Source organism: Delphinus delphis, chromosome 3 (assembly GCF_949987515.2).
Source record: "Delphinus delphis chromosome 3, mDelDel1.2, whole genome shotgun sequence".
Lineage (NCBI taxonomy): Eukaryota > Metazoa > Chordata > Mammalia > Artiodactyla > Delphinidae > Delphinus > Delphinus delphis.
In genome coordinates, this window is record NC_082685.1 from 142,651,752 (window position 1) to 142,677,635 (window position 25,884).

Genomic DNA, 25,884 nt, shown 5'->3' on the forward strand with positions numbered 1-25,884 from the left:
TCTCTCTTGCTTCCTCAAGGCCGTAGACAATGCCTTAGGGATTCTGGTTTGCATAGTAGTCCCTTTTTTGTTGATAAACAGAAAATTATGGGAGCTAACTGCAAGGAAAATAATTAGACTCCAATAGCCTTTTTCGGAATTTGCTTTCAAATATTATTTATTCCATTCAATTTTTATACCTTATTTCTGCTATTCCCCTCCCTCTCCCAATCCAGATATGTATGTGCATTTTGAAAATACCCCAAAGGCCATAACTACAGATGCCTTTAATAATACCTCCTAATGGTTTTCAGAAATCTGAAATTTGAATTGAAATGCATGGAAGAAAATAAATGCTAGGTGGTCTTTGAACACTATGTTCCCTCTAGAAATATGAACTGAAAGTGACTCTTTTACTAAATGTTGTTTAATTCTTTCTCTAAAGATTGCTACTCTCTGACCACTATAGTCGTCGAATCTCACAAGCATACAGTCTGATGAATGAACTGTTATCTGAATCAGTACAGCTTCCAGCAACTGCACAGAAACCATTGCCTAACAAACCCAGACCTGCTCAAATTCCCAGAAGGCAACGCTCCCTTTCTCCAAGAGGGTAAGACAAGGTTTGGCACGTCATTTGGCAAGATAATGTCAAGCGTGATAAGTGTGAAGCGCTCTTGTGACTCAAGTTCAGTGGACTTGTTCTGAGTTATGATAATAAAGTGAAGGGGAAAATGGTGCCGTAATTATGAGGTCTTCATTAGTTTTAATCACCAAGGAAAAAGACAAAAATGTCATTAAATGTCTAATTAAGATATAACAAAGCACTTCTGTATGCCTAATACAGTTCAATCCTGTTTTCTTCTTTTCTGTAGTTTTTGTTAATAATTCCTTCTGTAATTTGCCTCCTAACTGCTCCCCTGTTTCTCTGCTTGGCTCTGTTTCTTGTAGAAACAGATAGTCATCACCAGCTTACCACTTCTCCCTCTTCTTCCCACCCAGTTATTGCTGATTCAATTGTAGATACTGTTACATGTTTCTTCTTAAATTAATGACCTGCATTAGGTTTGGATATTAGTTCATTAGGCAAGAATTAATTAAACATAGATACTAAAGAAAAGTACCCAAGTGTAAAGTTTCTTATATATGGCAAACAAACACAAAATTATATTTGTTAATGACCCATAAGGAGGAAATGAATTGACAGTATAGTGTTGTTAAAAATTACCACCTTTGGCAAAATAATTGATTAGGATTGTAAACATAATCACGTAACTTAAGAGCCTAGAAGAAATGCTACCCGACACAAAGCTAGACGTAATCAAATTACTTGTGTGTGTGTAATTTGGGGTGTAATCAAAAGAGCAGAGACTCCCCTTGAATATTTCCTAGAATACTGCATGGTATTTAATACATAAATAACTGCCAAATGTATAGAGCATTTGAAATGGATAGAGAGATAAAAACAAGTTCTTTGGAAAAAAATGAGTGAAGTTTGAGATATGAGGAGAATTATACACTGAATGCATCACTGAGGTACAAAATGAATGTATTAATCTGAGCTGGAATTTATATCTTTTGAAATATTGTAGTTTATCACTGATAGAAGATTCTAGGAATATAATAACTGTGTAATTTCTACTTTAGAGAGAATCGACATGATCACAATTTTCCAATACATAGACCTGGAAAAGTCAGATATATATCCATCAAACCAAGTTATACCCAAAAGGGGAGACTTTTGGGGCAAACTCAAGGCTCACCCTGGCCATGTGGTAAGACTGAAAACTTTTTTTTTATCTTGTGTAATTTGGACCTATTTTTTCTTGTCTCCAAAGTTGTGTTTTCATTAGTAAAAGTTGTAAATCTTAGTGAAAAGCAGTTCCCATTTCAACAGAATGCAAGGGATTGATAAAGAGTTAGCGGTACTGGGATTTTGTTCTATTGCTTTGAAATGAGAAGACCCTAGGAATCTTTTTAAACTAATGGCCTTTTTGTAATAGAATTTGAACAGTCAGTTCTGTGTGATATGACTTATTTGGGAATCTGTTTCTTTTGTGTGGCTAAAGATGTAGGCATTTTTATAAATCAAGTTCTGATAGATTTCAGGATGGATATATATAATAGAGTAGGAATAGAACAGGAGCAGGTTGAAATAGTATCGTTTTTACCCTTTTTGAATATTCTTTTCCACATTTGAAGATATAGTATTTGTTATTTATTACTAGCCTGCCTTTAGTTCATTTTGCCATATGTGGGTTTTGATTACTAAAGTAAAACATACTTATTTGTTTTAAAATGTATAATCATAGTTAACATGTAGCATACATAGGTACAGCTAAGAATGTATAATAATAACTAATGTGCCAGGTTCCATTTAAGCACTTGAATTACAACTCGGTGAGAAAGGTACTATTATGTTCCCATTTTAAACAAGAGAAAGCCAAGGCAGAGGAAGTTGACATAACTGCCTAAGATCAGATATCTAGGAAGTGGTAGAGTCTAGATTTGAACCCAGTCTGGGTCTAGAGCCTCCACACCTAGAACCTGAACTTCAGTATGCACGTTAACTGAGAAAATGGAAGTATCCATATATTGCAGTCTTTTTGATAGAACTTTATAGTTTGGTTAACTCTTGCTTTTGATTGATGAATTACAATAAGAAAACACTGTTCTTTTTTAAACTAGAATTTCAAAATAGTAACCATTTAAAAAAATTTTTTAAGTTTTATTTTATACCTGATACATTTACCAAAATTAAAGAAAAGAAATATCCAAAACTGGAAAAGATTTTAAACTTGAATCACGGTTTCTTAAAGTCTTGGATTATGTGGAAATATGTCTTTTTCTTGGACCTGTCCAATGTCAGGCCTGTATTGTTACCTTGCTCTTGGCTGGGCTGAGGCCTTGGCCCTCTTTGGTCCCCTTACCTGCCTTGCTGAGCTATGCTTGATGAGATGCTCCTGCTGCCCAGAGACTCAGAAGTCCTCAGTGACTCAGAGGTCCCCACACAGATAAGTCCAAACCCTCTCCCTGGCCTTTAAGGTGTCATCCCCTTCTGCCTCCTTAGCCTCCTTTCCGCATATAATCCGGACGACCCATAGCACGTGCAGGCTTGTTTTCCAGACACGTGCTGTGTGCTCCCATTCCTGCCTTGAAAATTTCCCTTATACCTTAAATGCCTCCCCTCCGTGTCTTGGAAGACATCCCTAATTTTAATTCTTTAGCTCTTCCAACCCAGTGTAATGAATTTTAACATCCATATTTTCATTTTTTAACTGGCTGGTACTTAACTTGCATGGTAGTTGTGAATATTAGAGACAAATAGTAGCATTGGTAACTAATATAGTTATTTTTTTTGTCCTCTGAACCCTCAGTCATGTGTTTCTGCCCTTCTTGAGGCACTACTGCAACAGGTCTTATGTTGTAGTTACTTATAAACTTGGTTATGTCCCGGGATAGACTAAATGATTTGAGGGTAGCAACACTTTCTACATCTGTGTTACCCCTTCACATTGAACAAATGAAATAATTGAATAACTGGATAAATGGGAAAAAAAGGCTATTTAGCTTTTTTGCTTAAAAATAGCTATATATAAACTAATTATTGTTCAAGAATATTAATGGGCAGGTATTGTAGTATTTATACTGTGTCATAGAACACCATATGCCTAACTGTTATCTGAGCTGACCTGTCACTCAGCTTCCTGGACCTCCAAGGCAAAGGTAGGAGAGTCAACTTGAGGGACTGTGAACACACTGACCTCCCTGACTGCCTCTGCCACATCCAGAACCCAGCCATTCCCCTGACAACATTCAGCGGCAGTGGGAGAAACCGGGCTCTTCCAGTCCGTGACACAGACAACATGAGCCCGCTGGGGCAAGTTTAATTGTTGCACAGGTGGGAAGTGAGGATCCATCAAGATTTAAAAATTCCCTGCAGTTCTTCTGGAAAAGAAGTTTTCCTGAAAATTCTTTGAGTTTGACTATATGTTGCTGTCTTTTATTTATTTATTAAATTAAATTATTTATTTATTTTTGGCTGGTTGGGTCTTCATCGCTGCGCACGGGCTTTCTCTAGTTGCGGCGAACAGGGGCTACTCTTCGTTGTGGTGCGCCGGCTCCTCATTGCGGTGGCTTCTCTTGGTGCAGAGTGCAGGCTCTAGGCGCGCGGACTTCAGTAGTTGTGGCTCTTGGGCTCTAGAGCACAGACTCAGTAGTTGTGGCGCACGGGCTTAGTTGCTCCGTGGCATGTGGGATCTTCCTGGACCAGGGCTCGAACCCATGTCCCCTGCATTGGCAGGCGGATTCTTAACCACCGTGCCACGAGGGAAGTCCCAACTATCTGTCTTCTATAAAGCAGTATACAGTTTTTGGCTAACTTCTTCAGCCCCGTGCGCAAACTGTTAAATTTAAGAGTTTTCTTTCTTTCTTTTTTTTTTTTTTTGCTTGTTTTGTGTTTAATTCTGTCAAAAACAATATATAAGGACTATATGATAAGTATCTGAGAAGCATTATAAGCATAAATAATAGGTCTAGCCTTTGAAATCATCCGGGCCTAGGTTCATAGCCCAGCTCTGCTGCTCACTTTGTGCTCTCAGATGTTTCTTAAATCCTACCACATAGAGCTGTTGTGGATCATAACATAAAACATTTTGCATAACAAACAGTAAATAGTTGCTACTAATCCTGGAATTTAAGAAACCTTAGTTGATCATTCTCTTTGCATTTTGTCTAGGTATTTACTGGAAATAGGCTTATACACCTGGCTTTTCCAGTTGCCAGGGCACATTTGCCATATGAGAAAGGTCCGTGGTTGTGCTATAAGGATACCAAGTCTCAAAGTAGACTTTCCCTTCCTTCATCTGCACTTTTGTTTTGCTTTCTTGGTTCAAATCAACCACCATTTATTGGGCCCCTACTAAGCAGAAGATTTCGGTCCTCAAAGAACTTACAACATGAAAGGTGCATATGGAAGGCTAAAGAAGTTTGCCTGTCTTTATAGGAACTGCTACTTTTACCATACAGAGGAAAGCTGGTGGAGCCAAAGTGGCAGTAAGAAAGGCTGTGCAGTCTCCAGTTACCGTCCAAAAAGGTATGGGATAAAGGTTAGAAAGTTCTTGAGCTTAATACTAAAAATTTTTAAATCATAAATCACTCTTAGAAATGTCAAATACGGATTTCAGTATGAAGAGTGTGGCTAGGTGGTGGTAATGGGTTTAATAAGCACAGTGCTGAACATAAAAACAAGTACTCAGGAAGGTGCTGTGATCGCATAGCCATGGAGCACACAGACCCATAAGTTTGGCCCAATTAGCTCTGCTCTGATGGAGAGAGAGGGAAATTATACATCATTATCTCAGTCCCTGACATCTCCCCGAGCCCACCCCTCAACTGCTGTTACTCTCCACAATTTAAAAAACAGTTTCACATTCATCCTCCTATTAGCTGTCTGTAACAACCCTGGTAGATAGTCAGGGCAACTCTTATCCCCATCTTACAGCTGAGGAAGCTGAGGTATAGAGAAGCCAAGTGGCCTGCTCAAATCCCCTTAGAACAATAGAAAGAACAGCTGGCAGTTATAGAGAACTTACTTGATGCCAAGCATTGTATTAACATCTTATGTGCATGATCTCATTTAATCCAGTGAGGTATCTGTGGAATTAAAGAACTAAATTTGATGGGAATAATGATGAAAACACTAATTCATATATACCATAAAAATGATGAGAGATGTGAATTAATCTGTTCCTGTTATTATGCCTCTCTCCACTGCTGTCTCCTTTCTTTGCAGATTCTTCTTTCAGTTTACATCACATCTCTCTTCAGCTGTGTCTACTCTGCTATTTAACATATTTATCAAGTTTTAGTGTCGATGGCTATACCTTCTAGAAATTCTACTTGGTCCTTTCCATACTTTCCCCCACTGTCTGCATTAAAACCCAAGCCTCCAGTTACTGGGATTAATTTGAGTCCAAGAAGCATCATTTCCTGTGCTTTTAATTTTATAATCCCAGGCTAGTTTTTTTCTTTCAAAGTTTCTCATTTTAATCTTTTGTTACGATGTTTTCTAATTTAGAATACCCCATAGCTTTTTATTCTTTTCTAAGCAAATATGGAGCAATGTTTATTTTAACAGATAAAATGCCCCAAAATACAATGTTACCCCTAAAAATAGCTGAAATTATATGTACCTTTGTATTGTATTATGAAGCCTCCAGAGACTCAGGGTTTTGTGTTCTTGAAGTGAGTTATGACCTAGCATGAGGCCTTGCCCGTAGAAAGGCAAAGAGAAGTATTTCCTTCACTGTCCAGTGTCCAGCCCCTGAGAGTATGATTCCAGGTTTCTAGCTTGGGTGTTTGTCTAGACTGTGGCCTAATAATTGGCCCAGGTTGGGCAAGAGGAGGAGCAGGGTTTTCTTCTAGGGGAGATGGAGCTAATGGACTCAGGGTTACTGTTCAGTTTCAGACTCCTCAGGCAAGACTCTATAGAGTTATTTGGCAATGAAGAAACAGAGGCGGCATTCACTCTCCTACAGAGAAAGATGCTACTTTAGGGGAAGCTGGTGCACTTGCCCACTAGTTTCCACTGTGGGGTTTCTTCTTGATATATCACTTACTTTTGACCTTAGAAAGCTTTCCCTGGCCATGTTGGGGTAGGAACACCCCACCTGGAGAAGCTTTGCACATGTTCCGTTTCACAGAATTTTTTTCATATTTTTTTTTATCTCAAAATTGGATATCCCAAATAAATCTAGAGAAGTGCACTTTGATCTGAAGCAAAGGAAATTACAAAGCCATCCCTGTGTAAAGCAAGGTGAGAGAAAGCCAGTGATAGCCTCTCGAGGTTTGTAGATACCCCACAGGTAAAAGTTTACCCTAAAATGTAGGCTTATTAACCTTAGTATCAGCCGACTTGGTGATGATCTATCATTCTTTCTAGATGGCAGTAATTATGTTCATTTGACAAAACAAGAGTAGCAAAGGTTAGATACCAAATTAATTACAGCGGAGATAGGGGTGGGATTAGTTAATGGTCACAATCTTTGCTAATCTCTTACCATATCTGGAAGACTTGAAAGAACAACTTCAGCACCCCGCCTCCATTGTTTCCATCTACTCTGGAGGGACAGCCTACCCTTGTAGTCACAATACTGCTTAACTACCTGTTGGTTTCTCTTCTTTTTATCCTCAGTCTCAACCTTTTCTGTTTTACCAGCTGTTTTTTTTTTTTAAACACAGTGTGTTCACATGTGCATTCCAATTGTGCATTCATAGATATTTTTTCTTTCACAGTTTTTCAAAAATTGTTCCTTAGTAATATTTACTGAAATAATTATTTTAATATGAAACTTTCAATCACACCCCAAAATACTCAGTGTTGTCTTTAAATATCAGAAAAAAAAGTCAGCCCTTTTTCAACTAGAGCACAGTCCTCACATTGGATTCTGAAGTGGTGACCACAGGTGCTACAGGATGATGTTAACCTTACTTCTGTTTCAGACCCTTGGGGCTAATCAGAAGAATCCCTAAGCCCTCTTGTACTGCCACCCTTCTCCCTGTAATCCAGGAAGCAAGCTATTGGAAAGCTGCTGCCTTGGGGATCCAGATAAATAGACCCGTTTCTCACTTACAGATGTGAAGATTATCCAAAAGAGCCCTCTAAGTACTATTCTTCCCTCCCCCAAAAGAACAGGAAGTCAACATATTAGCTCAGGTTCTGGGCATAGATCATCTCTCTCATCTGGGCCATTACATAACGCCCTAAGCCTCACCTTCCTCATTTGCAAAATGGGGATAGTAACTGTTTCCCCACAGGACTTTCATGAAGAGTATTTATTCTGCAGCAGTCTGTTGAGCTCCTGCTACTTACCAGGCACTGTCAGTCAGGAACAACGCAGACGGTAGCACAAAAATAAGATATGGGAGACCTTGAAGGTCTCTTTTAGGAGGTGTCATTGGAGTGAAGATGCTGAATGTTGAAAACGGGGTTGTCATGTAACAATAAGGAAGAACAGTTCCAGGCGGCGAGAAGAGCAAGTTCAAAGCCCTGCTACAGAGGCAACCTTGATAGATTGCCTGGATTGGATTTTACTCTGCATCCAGTGGGACTCCATTGGAGGGAATTAAGCAGGGAGATAATATAATTTACATTTTAGAACATGTGGGAGAAAAAGAACAGAAGGCAGCAGACAAGCACAGAGATATTCCTTGGACTAGGGTTATAATAATAAAAATGGGGGGAAGTCATTCGATTTGGAATATAGAGCATTTCCCCGGAATAGGGCAGAAGTTAACAGTTTGATTTTGGACATGTTAATATTGGGATGTTTATTGCACATCCAAGGCAAGGTGTCAAGAAGGCCGTTTGCCCTGTGAAGCTAGAGATACAGGTTTGAGAGTTGTCAGCATGTAGGTATTTCCAGCCATGGAACTAGATGAGGTCAGCGAGGGAGGACGTAGATGTGTAAAAAGACCAATGACCAGGTCCTGGGGCTCTCTGGTAATTCAGCGGACTGAATGTAGGTAGCGGTGCATAGCCCATAGTAAATGCCAAAATGTGTACTGCTGTTATTTGGGGGCCGGGGGGTGCTTATTTCTTGGAGGTATCCTTAGCACGAGGTTGGTAGAGAGATGAAAGACCAGGTGGCCCAAACCTTAGCACTCTGTTACCTCTTCTTCCCCTCTTCAAGGAGCCACAGGCCTGCTTGTTGGGAGCTGAGTTTACTTCCCATCGTATACCCCACATATACAACCATCTTGGGTGTTTCTTCAGGTCACCCAGTAGGGGTAGAATGTGCTGTAATACTGGCTTTGGAACATGAAGTGTGTTAGGTGGGGCCAGCTCCTCCAGGCCTCGTGCGGAGAAGCGCTGTCGATGGGCCGATGCGCTAAGCTGCCTGTGCGCGAGAGCTGGGATGAATGTTTCTTTTCAGCAAATACTGATATTCAGGAAGGAGGAAGGGGGCTATAATGTGTGGCTACTGCACTTACCTTGATGCCTATGCCCAAAGGTGAATTGTAGCTGTGAAGCGTGAGTGGCGATGCCAAGAACATCACTCCTGTGAAGCTTCCACGAGACTTTCCATAAGAGAGAGAGGCAAGGAAGGCCCAGCTCTCTGAGTTCATCCAGCTTTTAACTTGGAACTTCTCCAGAGTTCCATTTTTTTTTTTTCCTGTGGCCTCTCCTCCCTGGACTCTCTTGTCCTAGAGGTTACTGTTGCTTTTTTTGTTTTGTTTTGTTTTTGTTTCTTTTTTATTAGTTATCTATTTTATACATATTAGTGTATATATGTCAATCCCAATCTCCCAATTCATCAGCCCACCCCACCCCTGCTTTCTCCCCTTAGTGTCCATACGTTTGTTCTCTACATCTGTGTCTCTATTCTGCCTTGCAAACCAGTTCATCTGTACCATTTTTCAAAATTCCACATATATGTGTTAATATACGATATTTGTTTTTCTCTTTCTGACTTACTTCCCTCTGTATGACAGTCTCTTGGTCCATCCACGTCTCTACAAATGACCGAATTTCGTTTCTTTTTATGGCTGAGTAACATTCCATTGTATATATGTACCACATCTTCTTTATCTATTCATCTGACGATGGGCATTTAGGTTGCTTCCATGATCCTGGCTATTGTAAATAGCGCGGGAATGAACATTGGGGGTGCATGTGTCTTTTTGAATTATGGTTTTCTCTGGGTATGTGCCCAGTAGTGGGATTGCTGGGTCATATGTTAATTCTATATTTAGTTTTTTAAGGAACCTCCATACTCTTCTCCATAGTGGCTGTATCAATTTACATTCCCACCAACTGTGCAAGAGGATTCTCTTTTCTCCACACCCTCTCCAGCACTTGTTGTTTGTAGATTTTCTGATGATGCCCATTCTAACTGGTGTGAGGTGATACCTCACTGTAGTTTTGATTTGCATTTCTCTAATAATTAGTGATGCTGAGCAGCTTTTCGTGTGCTTCTTGGCCATCTGTATGTCTTCTTTGGAGAAATGTCTATTTAGGTCTTCTGCCAATTTTTTTTTTTTTTTGCCAATTTTTGATTGGGTTGTTTGCTTTTTTAATATTGAGCTGCATGAGCTGTTTATATATTTTGGAGATTAATCCTTTGTCCGCTGATTTCTTTGCAAATGTTTTCTCCCATTCTGAGATTTGTCTTTTTGTCTTGTTTGTAGTTTCCTTTGCTATACAAAAGCTTTTAAGTTTCATTAGGTCCCATTTGTTTATTTTTGTTTTTATTTCCATTACTCTAGGATGTGGATCAAAAAAGATCTTGCTGTGATGTATGTCAAAGAGTGTTCTTCCTGTGTTTTCCTCTGAGAGCTTTATTGTGTCCGGTCTTGTATTTAGGTCTTTAATCCATTTTGAGTTTATTTTTGTGTATGGTGTTAGAGAGTGTTCTAATTTCATTCTTTTACATGTAGCTGCCCAGTTTACCCAGCACCACTTATTGAAGAGACAGTTTTTTCTCCACTGTATATATACCCTTGCCTCCTTTGTCATAGATTAGTTGACCATAGGTGTGTGGGTTTATCTCTGGGCTTTCTATCCTGTTCCATTGATCTATATTTCTGTTTTTGTGCCAGTACCATACTGTCTTGATTACTGTAGTTTTGTAGTAGAGTCTGAAGTCAAGGAGTCTCATTCTTCCAGCTCCGTTTTCTTCCCTCAAGATTGCTTTGGCTATTTGGGGTCTTTTGTGTCTCCATACAAATTTTAAGATTTTTTGTTCTAGTTCTGTAAAAAATGCCAGTGGTAATTTGATAGGGATTGCATTGAATCTGTAGATTGCTTTAGGTAGTATAGTCATTTTCACAACATCAATTCTTCCAATCCAAGAACATGGTATATCTCTGCATCTGTTTGTGTCATCTTTTTTTTTTTTTTTTTGTGGTGCGCGGGCCACTCACTGTTGTGGCCTCTCCCGTTGCAGAGCACAGGCTCCGGATGCGCAGGTTCAGCGGCCATGGCTCACAGGCCCAGCCGCTTCGCGGCACGTGGGATCCTCCCGGACTGGGGCACGAACCCGTGTCCCCTGCATCGGCAGGCGGACCCTCAACCACTGTGCCACCAGGGAAGCCCTGTTTGTGTCATCTTTGATTTCTTTCATCAGTGTCTTATAGTTTTCTGAGTACAGGTCTTTGACCTCCTTAGGTAGGTTTATTCCTAGGTATTTTATTCTTTTTGTTGCAGTGGTGAATGGGGTTGTTTCCTTGATTTCTCTTTCTGATCTTTCATTTTTAGTGTATAGGAATGCCAGAGATTTCTGTGCATTAATTTTGTATCTTGCAACTTTACCAAATTCATTGATTAGCTCTAGTAGTTTTCTGGTGGCATCTTTAGGATAATCTATGTATAGTATCATGTCATCTGTAAACAGTGACAGTTTTACTTCTTCTTTTCCAATTTTTTATTCCCTTTATTTCTTTTTCTTCTCTGATTGCCATGGCTAGGACTTCCAAAACTGTTGGATAAGAGTGATGAGAGTGGACATCCTTGTCTTCTTCCTGATCTTAGAGGAAATGCTTTGTTTTTCACCATTGAGAATGATATTTGCTGTGGGTTTGTCATATGGCCTTTATTATGTTGAGGTAGGTTCCTTCTATGTCCACTTTCTGGAGAGTTTTTAACCATAAAAGGGTGTTGCATTTTGTCAGAAGTTTTTCTGCATCTATTGAGATGATCATATGCTTTTTATTCTTTAATTTGTTAATATGGTGTATCACATTGATTTGAAGAATCCTTGCATCCCTGGGATAAATCCCACCTGATTATGGTGTATGATCCTTTTGATGTGCCGTTGAATTCTGTTTGCTAGTACTTTGTTGAGGATTTGTGTATCTATATTCTGCAATGATATTGGTCAGTAATTTTCTTTTTTTGTGATATGTTTGGTTTGGTATCAGGGTGATGGTAGCTCCATAGAACGAGTTTGGGAGTGTTCCTTCCTCTGCAATTTTTTGGAAGAGTTTGAGAAAGATGGGTGTTAGCTCTTGCCTAAATGTTTGATAGAATTCACCTGTGAAGCCATCTGGTCCTGGACTTTTTTTGTTGGAAGATTTTTAATCACAGTTTCAATTTCATTACTTGTGATTGGTCTGTTCATATTTTCTATTTCTTCCTGGTTCAGTCTTGTAAGATTATACCTTTATAAGAATTTGTCCATTTCTTCCAGGTTGTCCATTTTATTGGCATAGAGTTGCTTGTACTAGTCTCTTAGAATGCTTTGTATTTCTGCGTGTCTGTTGTAACTTCTCCTTTTTCATTTCTAATTTTATTGATTTGAGTCCTTTCCCTCTTTTCCTTGGTGAGTCTGGCTAAAGGTTTATCAATTTTGTTTATCTTCTCAAAGAACCAGCTTTTAGTTTTATTGATCTTTGCTATTTTGTTTCTATTTCTTTTATTTCTGCTCCTGATCTTTATGATTTCTTTCCTTCCACTAACTTTGGCTTTTGTTTGTTCTTCTTTTTCTAGTTCCTTTAGGTGTAAGGTTAGATTGTTTACTTGAGATTTTTCTTATTTCTTGAGATAGGATTGTACTGCTATAAAATTCCTTCTTAGAACTTTGCTTTTGCTGCATTCCATATGTTTTGGATGGTCGTGTTTTCGTTGTCATTTGTCTCTAGGTATTTTTTGATTTCCTCTTTGATTGCTTCACTGATCTCTGGGTTATTTAGTAATGTGTTGTTTAGCCTCCATGTGTTGTTTTTTTTATGTTTTTCCCCTGTAATTTATTTCTAATCTCATAGCGTTGTGGTTGGAAAAGATGCTTGATATGATTTCAGTTTTCTTAAATTTACCAAGGCTTGATTTGTGACCCAAGATGTGGTTGATCCTGTAGAATGTTCCATGTGCACTTGAGAAGAAAGTGTAGGGACTTCCCTGGTGGCACAGTGGTTAAGAATCCGCCTGCCAATGCAGGGGACACGGTTCGATCCCTGGTCCAGGAAGATCCCACATGCCGCACAGCAACTAAGCCTGTGCACTACAACTACTGAGCCCGCGAGCCTCAACTGCTGAAGCCCATGTTTCACACCTACTGAAGCCCGTGTGCCTAGAGGCTGTGCTCTGCAACAAAGAGAAGCCACTGCAGTGAGAAGTCTGTGCACCTCAACGAGGAGCAGCCCCCGCTCTCTGAAACTAGACAAAGGCTGCGTGCAGCAACGAAGACCCAACACAGCCAAAAATTAAAAATAAATAAATAAATAAATTTATAAAAAATAAAAAAACGAAAGTGTAATCTGCTGTTTTTGGATGGAATGTCCTATAAGTATCACTTAAATCTGTCTGGTCTATTGTGGCGTTTAAAGCTTGTGTTTCCTTATTAATTTCCTATCTGGATGATCTGTCCATTGGTGTAAGTGAGGTGTTAAAGTGCCCCACTATTACTGTTACTGTCAATTCCCTCATTTATAGCTGTTAGCATTTGCCTTATGTATTGAGGTGCTCCTGTGTTGGGTGCACATATATTTATAATTGTATATCTTCTTCCTGGATTGATCCCTTGACCATTATGTACTGTTCTTCCTTGTCTCTTGTACCAGTCTTTATTTTAAAGTCTATTTTATCTGATATGAGTATTGCTACTCCAGGTTTATTTTGATTTCCATTTACATGGAATATCTTTTTCCATCCCCTCACTTTCAGTCTGTATGTGTCCCTAGGTCTGAAGTGGGTCTCTTGTAGACAGCATATATATGGGTCTTGTTTTTGTATCCATTCAATGAGCCTGTGTCTTCTGGTTGGAGCATTTAATCCATTCACCTTTAAGGTAATTATTGATATGTTTGTTCCTAATACCATTTTCTTAATTGTTTTGGGTTTGTTTTTGTAGGTCCTTTTCTTGTGTTTCCCACTTAGAGAAGTTCCTTTAGCATTTGCTGTAGAGCTGTTTTGGTGGTGCTGAATTCTCTTAGCTTTTGCTTGTCTGTAAAGCTTTTGATTTCTCCCTCAAATCTGAATGAGATCCTTGCTGGGTAGAGTAACCTTGGTTGTAGGTTCTTCCCCTTCATCACTTTAAATATATCGTGCCACTCCCTTCTGGCTTGTAGAGTTTCTGCTGAGAAATCATCTGTTAACCTTAGGGGAGTACCCTTGTATGTTATTTGTCATTTTTCCCTTGTTGCTTTTAATAATTTTTCTTTGTCTCTAATTATTGTCAATTTGATTACTGTGTGTCTTGGCGTGTTTCTCCTTTGGTTTATCCTGCCTGGGACTCTCTGCAGTTCCTGGACTTGAGTGGATATTTCCTTTCCCATGTTAGGGAACTTCTTGACTATAATCTCTTCAAATATTTTCTCTGGTCCTTTCTCTCTCTCTTCTCCTTCTGGGAACCCTATAATGTGAATGTTGGTGAGTTTAATGTTGTCCCACAGGTCTCTTAGGCTGTCTTTATCGCTTTTCATTCTTTTTTCTGTTCCACCACCGTCAATTCCACCATTCTGTCTTCCAGGTCACTTATCCATTCTTCTGCGTCAGTTATTCTGCTATTGATTCCTTCTAGTATATTTTCATTTCAGTTATTGTATTGTTCATCTCTGTTTGTTTGTTCTTTAGTTCTTCTAGGTGTTTGTTCTTTAATTCTTCTAGGTCTTTGTTAAACATTTCTTGCATCTTCTCGATCTTTGCCTCCATTCTTTGTCCGAGGTCCTGGATAATCTTCACTATCATTATTCTGAATTCTTTTTCTGGAAGGTGGCCTATCTCCACTTCATTTAGTTCTTTTTCTGGTGGTGTTTTATCTTGTTCCTTCATCTGGTACATAGTCCTCTGCCTTTTCATTTTGTCTAACTTTCTGTGAATGTGGTTTTCATTCCACAGGCTGTGGGGTTGTAGTTCTTTTTGCTTCTGTTCTCCGTCCTCTGGTGGATGAGGCTGTCTTAAGAGGCTTGTGGAAGCTTCCTGATGGGAGGGACTGGTGGTGGGTAGAGCTGGGTGTTGATCTGTTGGGCAGAGATCAGTAAAACTTTAATACGCTTGTCTGCTGATGGGTGGGGCTGAGTTCCCTCCCTGTTGCTTGGCCTGAGTTGACCCAGCACTGGAGCCTACAGGCTCTTTAATGGGGCTAATGGCGGACTCCAGGAGGGCTCATGCCGAGGAATACTTCCCAGAACTTCTGCTGCCAGTGTCCGTGTCCTCACGGTGAGCCACAGCTGTCCACCGCCTCCGCAGGAGACCCTCCAACACTAGCAGGTAGGTCTGATTCAGTCTCCTAGGGGGGTCACTGCTCCTTCCCCCGGGTCCTGGTGCACACACTACTTTATGCCCTCCGGGAGTGGAGTCTGTTTCCCCCAGTCCTGTTGAAGTCCTGGAATCAAATCCCGCTAGACTTCAAAAGTCGATTCTCTGGGAATTCCTTCTTCTGTTGCCAGACACCCAGGTTGGGAAGACTGACGTGGGGCTCAGAACCTTCACTCCAGTGGGTGGACTTCTGTGGTATAATTGTTCTCCAGTTTGTGAGTTGCCCACCCACAAGTTGTTTGTGATTGCACCTCTCCTGCATTGCGCCTTCTCCTTTGTCTTTGGATGTGGGGTATCTTTTTTGGTGAGTTCCAGTGTCTTCCTGTCGATGATTGTTCAGCAGTTAGTTGTGATTCCTGTGCTCTTGCAAGAGGGAATGAGCACACGTCCTTCTACTCCGCCATCTTGAACCAATCTCGGTTACCATTACTTTTAAAATCAAAAGCGGTGGCCAGAGGAGATGGAGTCAAGATGGCAGAGAAGAACGTGAGCTCACCTCTTTTTAGGAAAGCATGAAAATAACAACTGCTGAACGACCATAGACAAAAAAAACCCACTGGAACCTACCATAGAGAATATCCTACATCCAAAGAAGCCACAGTGAGACAGTAGGAGGGGCACAATTGCAATAAAATCAAATCCCACAAAATTTGGGTGACCCACAAAATGGAAAATAATTATACCACAGAAGCTCTCCCACAATAGTGAAAGTTCTGAGCCCCACGTCAGGCTCCCCAGCCTGGGGGTCTGGCAACTGGAGTAGGAGCCCCCAGAGAATCTGGCTTTGAAGGCTAGTGGAGTTTGATTGCAGGAATTCCACAAGACTGGGAGAAACAGAAACTCCTCTATTGGAGGGTACACACAAGGTCTTGTGCGCACCAGGACCCAGGGAAAAAAGCAGTGACCTCATAAGAGCCTGGGCCATACCTACCTGCTCGTATTGGAGTGTCTCCTGCAGAGGTGGTGGTGGGGCAGCTGTGGCTTAGTGTGGTGACAAGACACGGTGGTTCTGGGGAGTATTCTTTGGTGTGAGCACTCCAGGAGGCTGCCATTTTGTCTCCAAGACTTTGCCCCACCCAACAACCTGTAGGCTCCAGTGCTAGGACGCCTCAGGCCAATCAACAGGGATGGACACAGCCCCACCCCACCCATTAGCAGAGAGCTGCTTAAAGTCTTCCTGAGCACATGGCTACCCACGAAACACACCCCTTGATACGGCCCTGCCCACCAGAGGGACAAGACCCAGCTCCACCCACCAGTGGTCAGGAACCAGTCCCTCCCACCAGGAAGCCTGCACAAGCCTCTTAGCATCACCCACCAGGGGGCAGACAGCAGAAGCAAGAACTACCACCCTGCAGCCTGCAGAACGGAAACCACATCGCAGAAAGTTAGACAAAATGAGACAGCAGAGGAATATGTCCCAGATGAAGGAACAAAATAAAACCCCAGAAGAACAACTAAGTGAAGTGGAGATGAGCAATCTACATGAAAAAGAATTCAGAGTAATAACAGAAAAGATTATCCAAGTTCTTCGAAAAAGAATGGAGGCACAGATAGAGAAGTTACAAGAAATGTTTAACAAAGACCTACAATTAAAGAAGAAACAGATGAACAATAACTGAAATGAAAAATACACTGGAAGGAATCAGTAGCAGAATAACTGAGACAGAAGAATGGACAGGTGAGCCGGAAGACAGAATGGTGGAAATCACTGCTGCAGAATAGAATAAAGAAAAAAGAATGTAAAGAAATGATGAGAGCCTAAGAGACCTTTGGGACAACATTAAATGCACCAACATTCGCATTATAGGGGTCCCAGAAGGAGGAGAGGGAGAGAAAGGACCTGAGAAAATATTTGAAGAGATAATAGCTGAAAACTTCCCTAACATGGGAAGGGAGACAGTCAAGGAAGTCCAAGGAAGCCCAGAGAGTCCCAGGCAGGATAAACTTAAGTAGGAACATGCTAAGACACATAGTAATCAAATTGACAAAAATTAAAGACAAAGAAAAAATATTAAAAGCAACAAGGGAAAAGCAACAAATAACATACAAGGGAATTCCCAAAAGGTTGTAAGCTGATTCCTCAGCAGAAAGTATGCAGGCCAGAAGGGAAGTGATGAACAGGAAGAAGCTTCAACCAAGAACGCTCTACCTAGCAAGGCTCTCACTCAGATTCGATGGAGAAGTCAAAAGCTTTACAGACAAGCAAAAGCTAAGAGAATTCAGCGCTACCAGACCAGCTTTGCAACGACTGCTAAAGGAATTTCTCTAGGTGGAAAAGAAAAGGCCACAAATAGAAACAAGAAAATTATGAATAGAAATGCTAACCAGTAAAGGCAAACATACAGTAAAGGTAGGAAGTCATCCACACACAAGTATGATATCAAAAGCAGCAATCGTGAGGAGAGTACAAATGGAGGATATTGGAAATGAATTTGAAATTAAATGATCAGCAAGTTAAAACTATCCTTTTTATGTAGACTGCTGTATCAAAACCTCTTGGTAATCACAAACCAAAAATCCACAATAGATATACAAAAAAGAAAAAAGGAATCCAAACACAACATGAAAGGTAGTCAAATCAAAAGAGAACAAAAGAGTAAGCGAAGAAAAAAGACCTACAAAAACAAATCCAAAACAATTAACAAAATGGCAACAAGAACATATCAATAATTACCTTAAACATAAATGGATTAAATGCTCCAACCAAAAGATATAGACTGGCTGAATAGATACAAAAACAAGACCTATACATGTGCTGTCTACAAGAGATGCACTTCAGATCTAGGGACACATACAGACTGAAAGTGAGGGGATGGAAAGTATTACAGGCAAATGGAAATCAAAAGAAAGCTGGAGTAGCAATGCTCATATAAGACAAAATTGACTTTAAAATAAAGACTGTTTCAAGAGACAAAGAAGGACACTACATAATGATCAAGGGATCAATCCAGGAAGAAGATATAACGATCTTATATGCACCCAACATAGAAGCACCTCAGTATATAAGGCAAATGCTAACAGCCATAAAAAGAGAAATCAACAGTAACACAATAATAGTGTGGGACTTTTAACACCCCACTTTCATCAGTAGACAGATCATCCAGACCGAAAATCAGTAGGGAAACAGAGGCCTTAAATGACACATTAGACCAGATGGATGTAATTGATGATATTTGTAGAGCATTCCATCCAAAAGCAGCAGAATACACATTCTTAAGTGCACGTGGAACATTCTCTAGGATTGGTCACATGCTGGGCCACAAAGTGAGCCTCGGTAAATTTAAGAAAACTGAAATCATGTCAACCATCTTTTCTGACCCCAATGCTATGAGATTAGAATCAACTATGAAAAAACTGTAAAAAACACAAACATGTGGAAGCTAAACAATATAATAATAAACATCATGGATCACTGAAGAAATCAAAGAGGAAATCAAAAAATACCTGGAGACAAAAGACAGTGAAAGCACCATGATCCAAAACCTATGGGACACAGTTCTGAGAGGGAAGTTTATAGCAATACATTCTTACCTCAGGAACAAGAAAAATGTCAAGTAAACAACCTAACCTTACACCTAAAGCAACTAGAGAAAGAAGAACAAACAAAACCCAAAGTTAGTAGAAGGAAAGAAATCATAAAAATCAGAGCAGAAATAAATAGAAACAAAGAGAACAATAGCAAAGATCAATGAAACCAAAAGCTTGTTCTTGAGAAGATAAACAAAATTGATAAATCTTTAGCCAGACAGACTCATCAAGAAAAAAAGAGGGCTCAAATCAATAAAATTAGAAATGAAAAAAGTTACAGCAGACACCACAGAAATACAGAGGGACTACTACAAGCAATCTATGCCAATAAAATGCACAACCTGGAAAAAATGGACAAATTCTTAGAAAGGTACTATCTCCCAAAACTGAACCAGGAAGAAATGGAAATATGAAAACCAAATACAAGCACTGAAATTGAAACAGCAATTAAAAAATTTCCAGCACACAAAAGTCCAGGACCAAATGGCTTCACAGGTGAATTCTATCAAACAATCAGAGAAGAGTTAACACCTATCTTTCTGAAACTATTCCAAAAAATTGTAGATGAAGGAATACTCCCAGACTGATTCTATGAGGCCAGTGTCACCTGATACCAAAACTAGACAAAGATACCACTCACACACAGAACGAAAATTACAGGCCAATATCACTGATGAATATAGATGCAAAAATCCTGAACAGAATACTAGCAAACGAAATCCAGGGACTTCCCTGGTGATCCGGTGGTTAAGAATCCGCCTTCCAGTGCAGGGGACGCAGGTTCAATCTCTGGTCAGGGAACTAAGATCCCACATGCCACAGGGCAAGTCATGGCGACTACTGAGCCCGTGTGCTCTAGAGCCCACATGCCACTAGTGAGCCCTGTGCCACCACTACCAAGTCCTTGCACTCTAGAGCCCGCGCACCACAACTAGAGAGCCCACCCCCTGCAACTTCTGAGCCTGTACGTTCCGGGCCCATACACTGCAACTAGTGAGCCTGTGCACCACAGCTACTGAGCCAACACTCTCTGGAGCCCATGCACCACAACTAGAGAGAAGCCTGCACACCACAACGAAGAGCCCGCACACCACAAAGATCCCGCATGCTGCAGTGAAGATTCCACCTGCCGCAGTGAAGATTCCACCTGCCGCAACTAAGGCCCAATGCAGCCAAATAAAACAAAAAACAAACGAAAAACCTCAAATCCAACAGTACATTAAAAGGATCATACACCATGGTCAAGTGGGATTTTTTTCGAAAGATGCAAGGATTTTTCAGTACTGCAAATCAGTGTGCTATACCATATCAACAAATTGAAGAATAAAAACTATATGATCATCTCAATAGATGCAGAAAAAGCTTTTGATAGGGCTTCCCTGGTGGCGCAGTGGTTGAGAGTCCGCCTGCCGATGCAGGGGACATGGGTTCGTGCCCCGGTCCGGGAAGATCCCACATGCCATGGAGCAGCTGGGCCCGTGAGCCATGGCTGCTGAGCCTGTGCATCCGGAGCCTGTGCTCTGCAACGGGAGAGGCCACAACAGTGAGAGGCCCGCGTATGGCAAAAAAAAAAAAAAAAAAAAATAGGTTTTGACAAAATTCAACACCCATTTATGATAAAAACTCTCCAGAAAGTGGGCATTGAGGGAACATACCTCAACATAATAAAGGCCATATATGACAAACCCACAGCTAACATCACACAAAATTGTGAAAAGCTGAAAGCATTCCCTCTAAGATCAGGAACAAGACAAGGATGTCCACTCTCACCACTTTTATTCAACATAGTTTTGGAAGTTCTAGCAATCAGAGAAGAAAAGGAAGGAATGCAAATTGGAAAAGAAGAAATAAAACTGTCACTGTTCGCAGATGACATGATACTATACATACAAAATCCTAAAGATGCTACCAGGAAACCACTAGAGCTCATCAATGAATTTGGTAAAGTTGTAGGATACAAAATTAATGCACAGAAATCTCTGGCATTCCTATACACTAGCAATGAAAAATCAGAAAGAGAAATCAAGGAAACAATCCCATTTACCATTGCATCAAAAAGAATAAAATACCTAGGAATAAACCTACCTGTGGAGGCAAAAAGATCTGTACTATGAAAACTATAAGATGCTGATGAAAGGAAAGCAAAGGTGATGCAAATAGATGGAAAGATATACTATGTTCTTGGATTGGAAGAATCAATATTGTCAAAATGACTGTACTACACAAGACAATCTACAGATTCAATGCCATCCCTATCAAATTACCAATGGCATTTTTCACAGAACTAGAACAGAAAATTTTACAATTTGTATGGAAACACAAAAATGACCCCAAATAGCCAAAGACATCTTGAGAAAGCAAAACAGAGTTGGAGTAATCAGGCTCCCTGACTTCAGACTAAATGACAAAGCTACAGTAATCAAAACAGTATGGTACAGGCACAAAATCAGAAATACAGATCAATGGAACAGTATAGAAAATCCAGAGATAAACCCACACACCTATGGTCAATTAATCTATGACATAGGAGGCAAGAATATACAGTGAAGAAAAGACAATCTCTTCAATAAATGATGCTGGGACAACTGGACAGCTACGTGTAAAAAAATGAAATTAGAACACTCCCTAACACCATACACAAAAATAAACTCAAAATGGATTAAAGACATAAATTAAGACTAGATACTATAAAACTCTTAGAGGAAAACACAGGCAGAACACTCTTTGAGGTAAATCACAGTAATATCTTTTTGATCCGTCTCCTAGAGTAATGGAAATAAAAATAAACCAATGGGACCTCATTAAACTCAAAAACTTGCACAGCAAAAGAAACCATAAACGAAACAAAAAGACAACCCATGGAATGGGAGAAAATTTTTGCAAACAATGTGACCAACAAGGGATTAATCTCCAAAATTTCCAAATAGCTCATGCAGCTCCTCGATATCAAAAAAAAAAACCCAATCAAAAAGTGGGCAGAAGACCTAAATAGACATTCCTCCAAAGAAGATAAACAGATGGCCAAGAGGCACATGAAAAGATGCTCAACATTGCTAATTATTAGAAAATTGCAAATCAAAACTACAATGAGATATCATCTCACACCAGTGAAAATGGCCACTGTCAAAAAGTCTACAAACAATAAATGCTGGAGAGGGTGTGGAGAAAAGGAATGTTGGTGGGAATGTAAATTCGTATATCCACTATGGAGAACGGTATGGAGGTTACTAAAAAATCTAAAACTAGAGCTACGATATGATCCAGCAATCCCACTCCTGGGCATATATCTTGAGAAAACCACGGTTCAAAAGGATACGTGTACCACAGTGTTCATTGCAGTGCTGTTTACAATAGCCAAGACATGGAAGCAACCTAAATGTCCATCAACAGAAGAATGGATAAAGAAGAAGTGGTACGTGTATACAATGGAATATTACTCAGCCATTAAAAAGAGTGAAATAGGGCTTCCCTGGTGGCGCAGTGGTTGAGAGTCCGCCTGCCGATGCAGGGGACACAGGTTCGTGCCCCGGTCTGGGAAGATCCCACATGCCGCGGAGCGGCTAGGCCCGTGAGCCATGGCCGCTGGACCTGCACGTCTGGAGCCTGTGCTCTGCAACAGGAGAGGCCACAACAGTGAGAGGCCCATGTACCGCAAAAAAAAAAAAAAAAAAAGAATGAAATAATGCCATCTGCAGCAACATGGATGGACCTGGAGATTATCATACTGAGCAAAGTACATCAGACAGAGAAAGACAAATATCATATGATAGCGCTTATATGTGGAATCTAAAAACAATGATACAAATGAACTTACTTACAAAACAAACAGACTCACAGACTTAGAGAACGAACTTATGGTTACCAGGGGAGAAGGGTGGGGGGGAGGGATAGATTGGGAGTTTGGGATTGACATATACATGCTTGCTATATTTAAAATAGATAACCAACAAGGACCTACTATTACTATAGCACAGGGAACTCTGCTGAATATTCTGTAATAACCTAAATGGGAAAAGAACTTGAAAAAGAATAGATACATGTATATGTATAACTAAATCACTTTGCTGTACACCTGAAACTAACACAACATTTTTAATCAACTGTACTCCAATATAAAATAAAAAGGAAAACAAAACAAAAGAGGTGGCCAGAATTCAATTTCCTTCTCTCACATAGAATAGGAATTGCTGGAACCCTAAAGCCAACCATATCCAGACCTTGTGATTTAAATATTAGGTAAGGTGTGACTGCCTTGGGTTTGATTATAAAAGTCATTGTAAGTAACAAACTTATAAATGAATCAGTCCTAATGTATGCATTGTTCTTTTCCCTTGAAAGGGTCTAATGCTCCCTGTCTGCGGTGTACAGAAAATCACACAAGTGCTGGTCTTGCCCCTCAAACCAAGGAGGTATGTTTAGAGTATGAGAGAGAGGAGACTGTGGTGAGCCCCTGGATGGTACCTTCAGACATCCGTGCGATTCTGTATGAGAGTCACAGTTCCCTTCTACAGGTACACGTTGTTCCAGGTTCCAGTTTGCCTAGTGGTTCCTTGGGTTCTTTAGGGTTTTTTTGTTGTTGTTTATTTATTTATTTAGTGGGATGTAGACATACTGAAAGATTATTAGGTCAGTTTGAAGTAGCGATTCAAAGCATCTACACTTGTGGCTTAGTACTCCAGCATTTATCATGCAGAATTTTCCTTGACTGTGTATTTTCTTTTTAATCTAAAAAAAAAAAAAAAAGACTCAAAAAACAAGACACAACAACAAAAATGTAAGAACAGATCATTGTACTATAGACATAAAAATCTATTCTGTCCACTCTTCAGACCTGGCGCCAGCATCTTGTGTCGGGTGGTGCTCATTCAGCCCATTGCCAATCTAGATGTGCTGGGCAACCGCAGCCCTGGTTCCCTTCATGTTTCCTTCAGTGCTCGGTGGATGAGCAGCTCTAGAATCTTTGGAAAATTTAGTTCATGTTCCATTTATTTTTTCTCAGGCTAGGACCACAACTTACTGTCTTTCTCAATTTGATAGGACTCATCACCAACTGAAGAAAAGCCAGAGCCTCCTTTTGGGGTGGGTGGCCCGGACAGCTTGTCTGAGAGCACAGGCAGCATCCTCAGCAAGCTTGACTGGGATGCCGTCGAAGATATGGTGGCCGGTGTGGAGGACAAGAGCCCGTCTGTCCACCGGGCCCTGGACCTGTAAGACCTGAATGTCACTCTGCTTCCACGCAAAGGCCAGCAACTCAGTGTTGTAGTTCTGAAAGATCTGGGGGTTTAAGGGAGAGAAGCAATGAAAGAAGCAATGTGAATTTACCACCTGCAGGCATATTATTACCTGGATTAGACATTTTAAGAGGAAAAATAAACATTTCTCAATAAGTTTGCCTTCGAGGGAAAGGGGTTAACTATAGATGTGTTATATGTTTTTGCATTTGACTTATTATCTTTAGGTATAATTTTTTAAATGATGAAATAAACAGTACCTTTCAAGCCAAGCTTGTATAATATTTAAGCTTCTTTCAATAAAAACCTTCTGTCTTGCCTCATCCTTTACCCCCTGAGTTTTAAGAAGCAACCTTAGCTGGGTCAACCTGATAGGAAAAAAAATGCTTTCATTGAGGTGAAGAAAATCACACTCTCACCAGAGACGCTCAATAATGAACTCCATTTTAAAAGATATCCTAAAATTGTGTAGGACTTGGCTGTGGGGTGAAAAGGAACCAGCCACCTTCCACTAATCCTGAACTTCTAAATAAAACATGTTCCACATGGGCCAGGTCTTCTGTCCTCTGCCCTGTATCGTGAAAAGCCTTGGAGGAAGAAAGAGTTGGATACTTTGGGTGCCTTGCAGAGTCTGGCCACTGCTACTACCCTGCACTTTGATCTCTGCCTTGTCAGCTCAGTGGGGCCACTGTGGTCTGCTTGGACATAGCTCGTTATGCTGGAGTTGGGATAATACCCTTAAAGCAGAGAGCCAAGCATTTATGAGACTTACCTCATGAGCTTCCCTTCCCTCGGGGATCACTGTCTCGCACTGCACGATGCTGTCCAGTGTCTAAAAGCAGTTGCCTCACATTTTTTGTCCAATTTTATGGTTAAGGCATGCAGACTGGTCACGTGCCAGTTACTTTGTCATAGCTGCAAGTGGAAGTCTTTTCTTGGTCTCAGTCAATTTTACATCCGTACAGCAAACCTGAAAATAAGGACTGAAGGAGGGTAGTCTTCTGTCAGCAGAAGACTGATGGTCCTAGGCAGCCTCCAGCCTCTAGCTTGAATATGTTCTCTTAGTCTTCAAAAAACTGCAGTACGACAGTTTTGTAGCATGCCTGACACAGGAAAGAAACATCCTTACAAGGAAGGGTCTAGACTGCATACCTTCCAAACAAGGGTTAAAAGAAGCAGTTTCCATATCTAGATTTCAAGCACTTACCATGCTTGGGAATACCTCCAGTTATCAAAAGGATTCCCCAATTTCTCAAAACAATATTATTTTGCTCACATTTTTATTAGAAAATATACGGCATTTAGTATCATGTATATCTAAACTAAAGCCACATCTGAGTGTCCTGTTCTTAATTCTGGCTGAGTTTGGAATCTGTTAGCAAAGGAAGCTCAGACACAAAGCTGCCAAGAAATTATATCCGTGGGCCTGGCTTAGAAACACCAACTGCAGCCTTCCTTTCCTACTTCAGCTCCTACTGATAAATTAATTTTATTCCTTCTAAGACCTAAGTGAAAGGATAATAAAAGAATTTTTAAATGTACAAATCAACACAAACGAAGAGAACTGGAGAGGAGATATCACTGGAGGAGAGAAGTCACAGGAGGTGTAAGAGGGTGAGGAGGCCATAATAGAATTTGTGCAGAGGAGGATAGTGACGAACAGTGAATTTAAGACTCAGAGCTGACAAGCACAGAAAGGGACCCAGGGAGACAATCACGGTGTAAGTCTTAGAACAGTTGCAACTCCTCATCTCTGTATCCCTTGTGCAAAGAGCTCCCAGTAGCTATGCCCGAGGCAGGAGTCCAACTTCCCACCTGATTACTTTAGAGCAGAGACCAGCAAATCTGGCCTGCTTTCTGTTCTTGTAAATAAAGTTTTACTGAAAG

At 40.4% G+C, this 25,884-nt stretch overlaps 1 protein-coding gene across 7 annotated transcripts in view; it reads left to right on the top strand.

The window, feature by feature from the left end:
* The window catches only part of CPLANE1 (ciliogenesis and planar polarity effector complex subunit 1), a 130,261-nt gene extending 105,951 nt beyond the window's left edge, over positions 1-24,310 (top strand). For all 7 annotated transcript variants that reach the window (XM_060009574.1, XM_060009578.1, XM_060009579.1 and 4 more), the window contains 5 exons: positions 425-592; positions 1,627-1,754; positions 4,985-5,074; positions 23,105-23,277; positions 23,804-24,310. In XM_060009574.1, the coding sequence (XP_059865557.1) occupies positions 425-592; positions 1,627-1,754; positions 4,985-5,074; positions 23,105-23,277; positions 23,804-23,977 (733 nt within the window). In that variant the 3' untranslated portion in view covers positions 23,978-24,310. The remainder of the gene's footprint in view (positions 1-424; positions 593-1,626; positions 1,755-4,984; positions 5,075-23,104; positions 23,278-23,803) is intronic.
* The last annotated feature ends 1,574 nt before the right edge of the window (positions 24,311-25,884 follow it).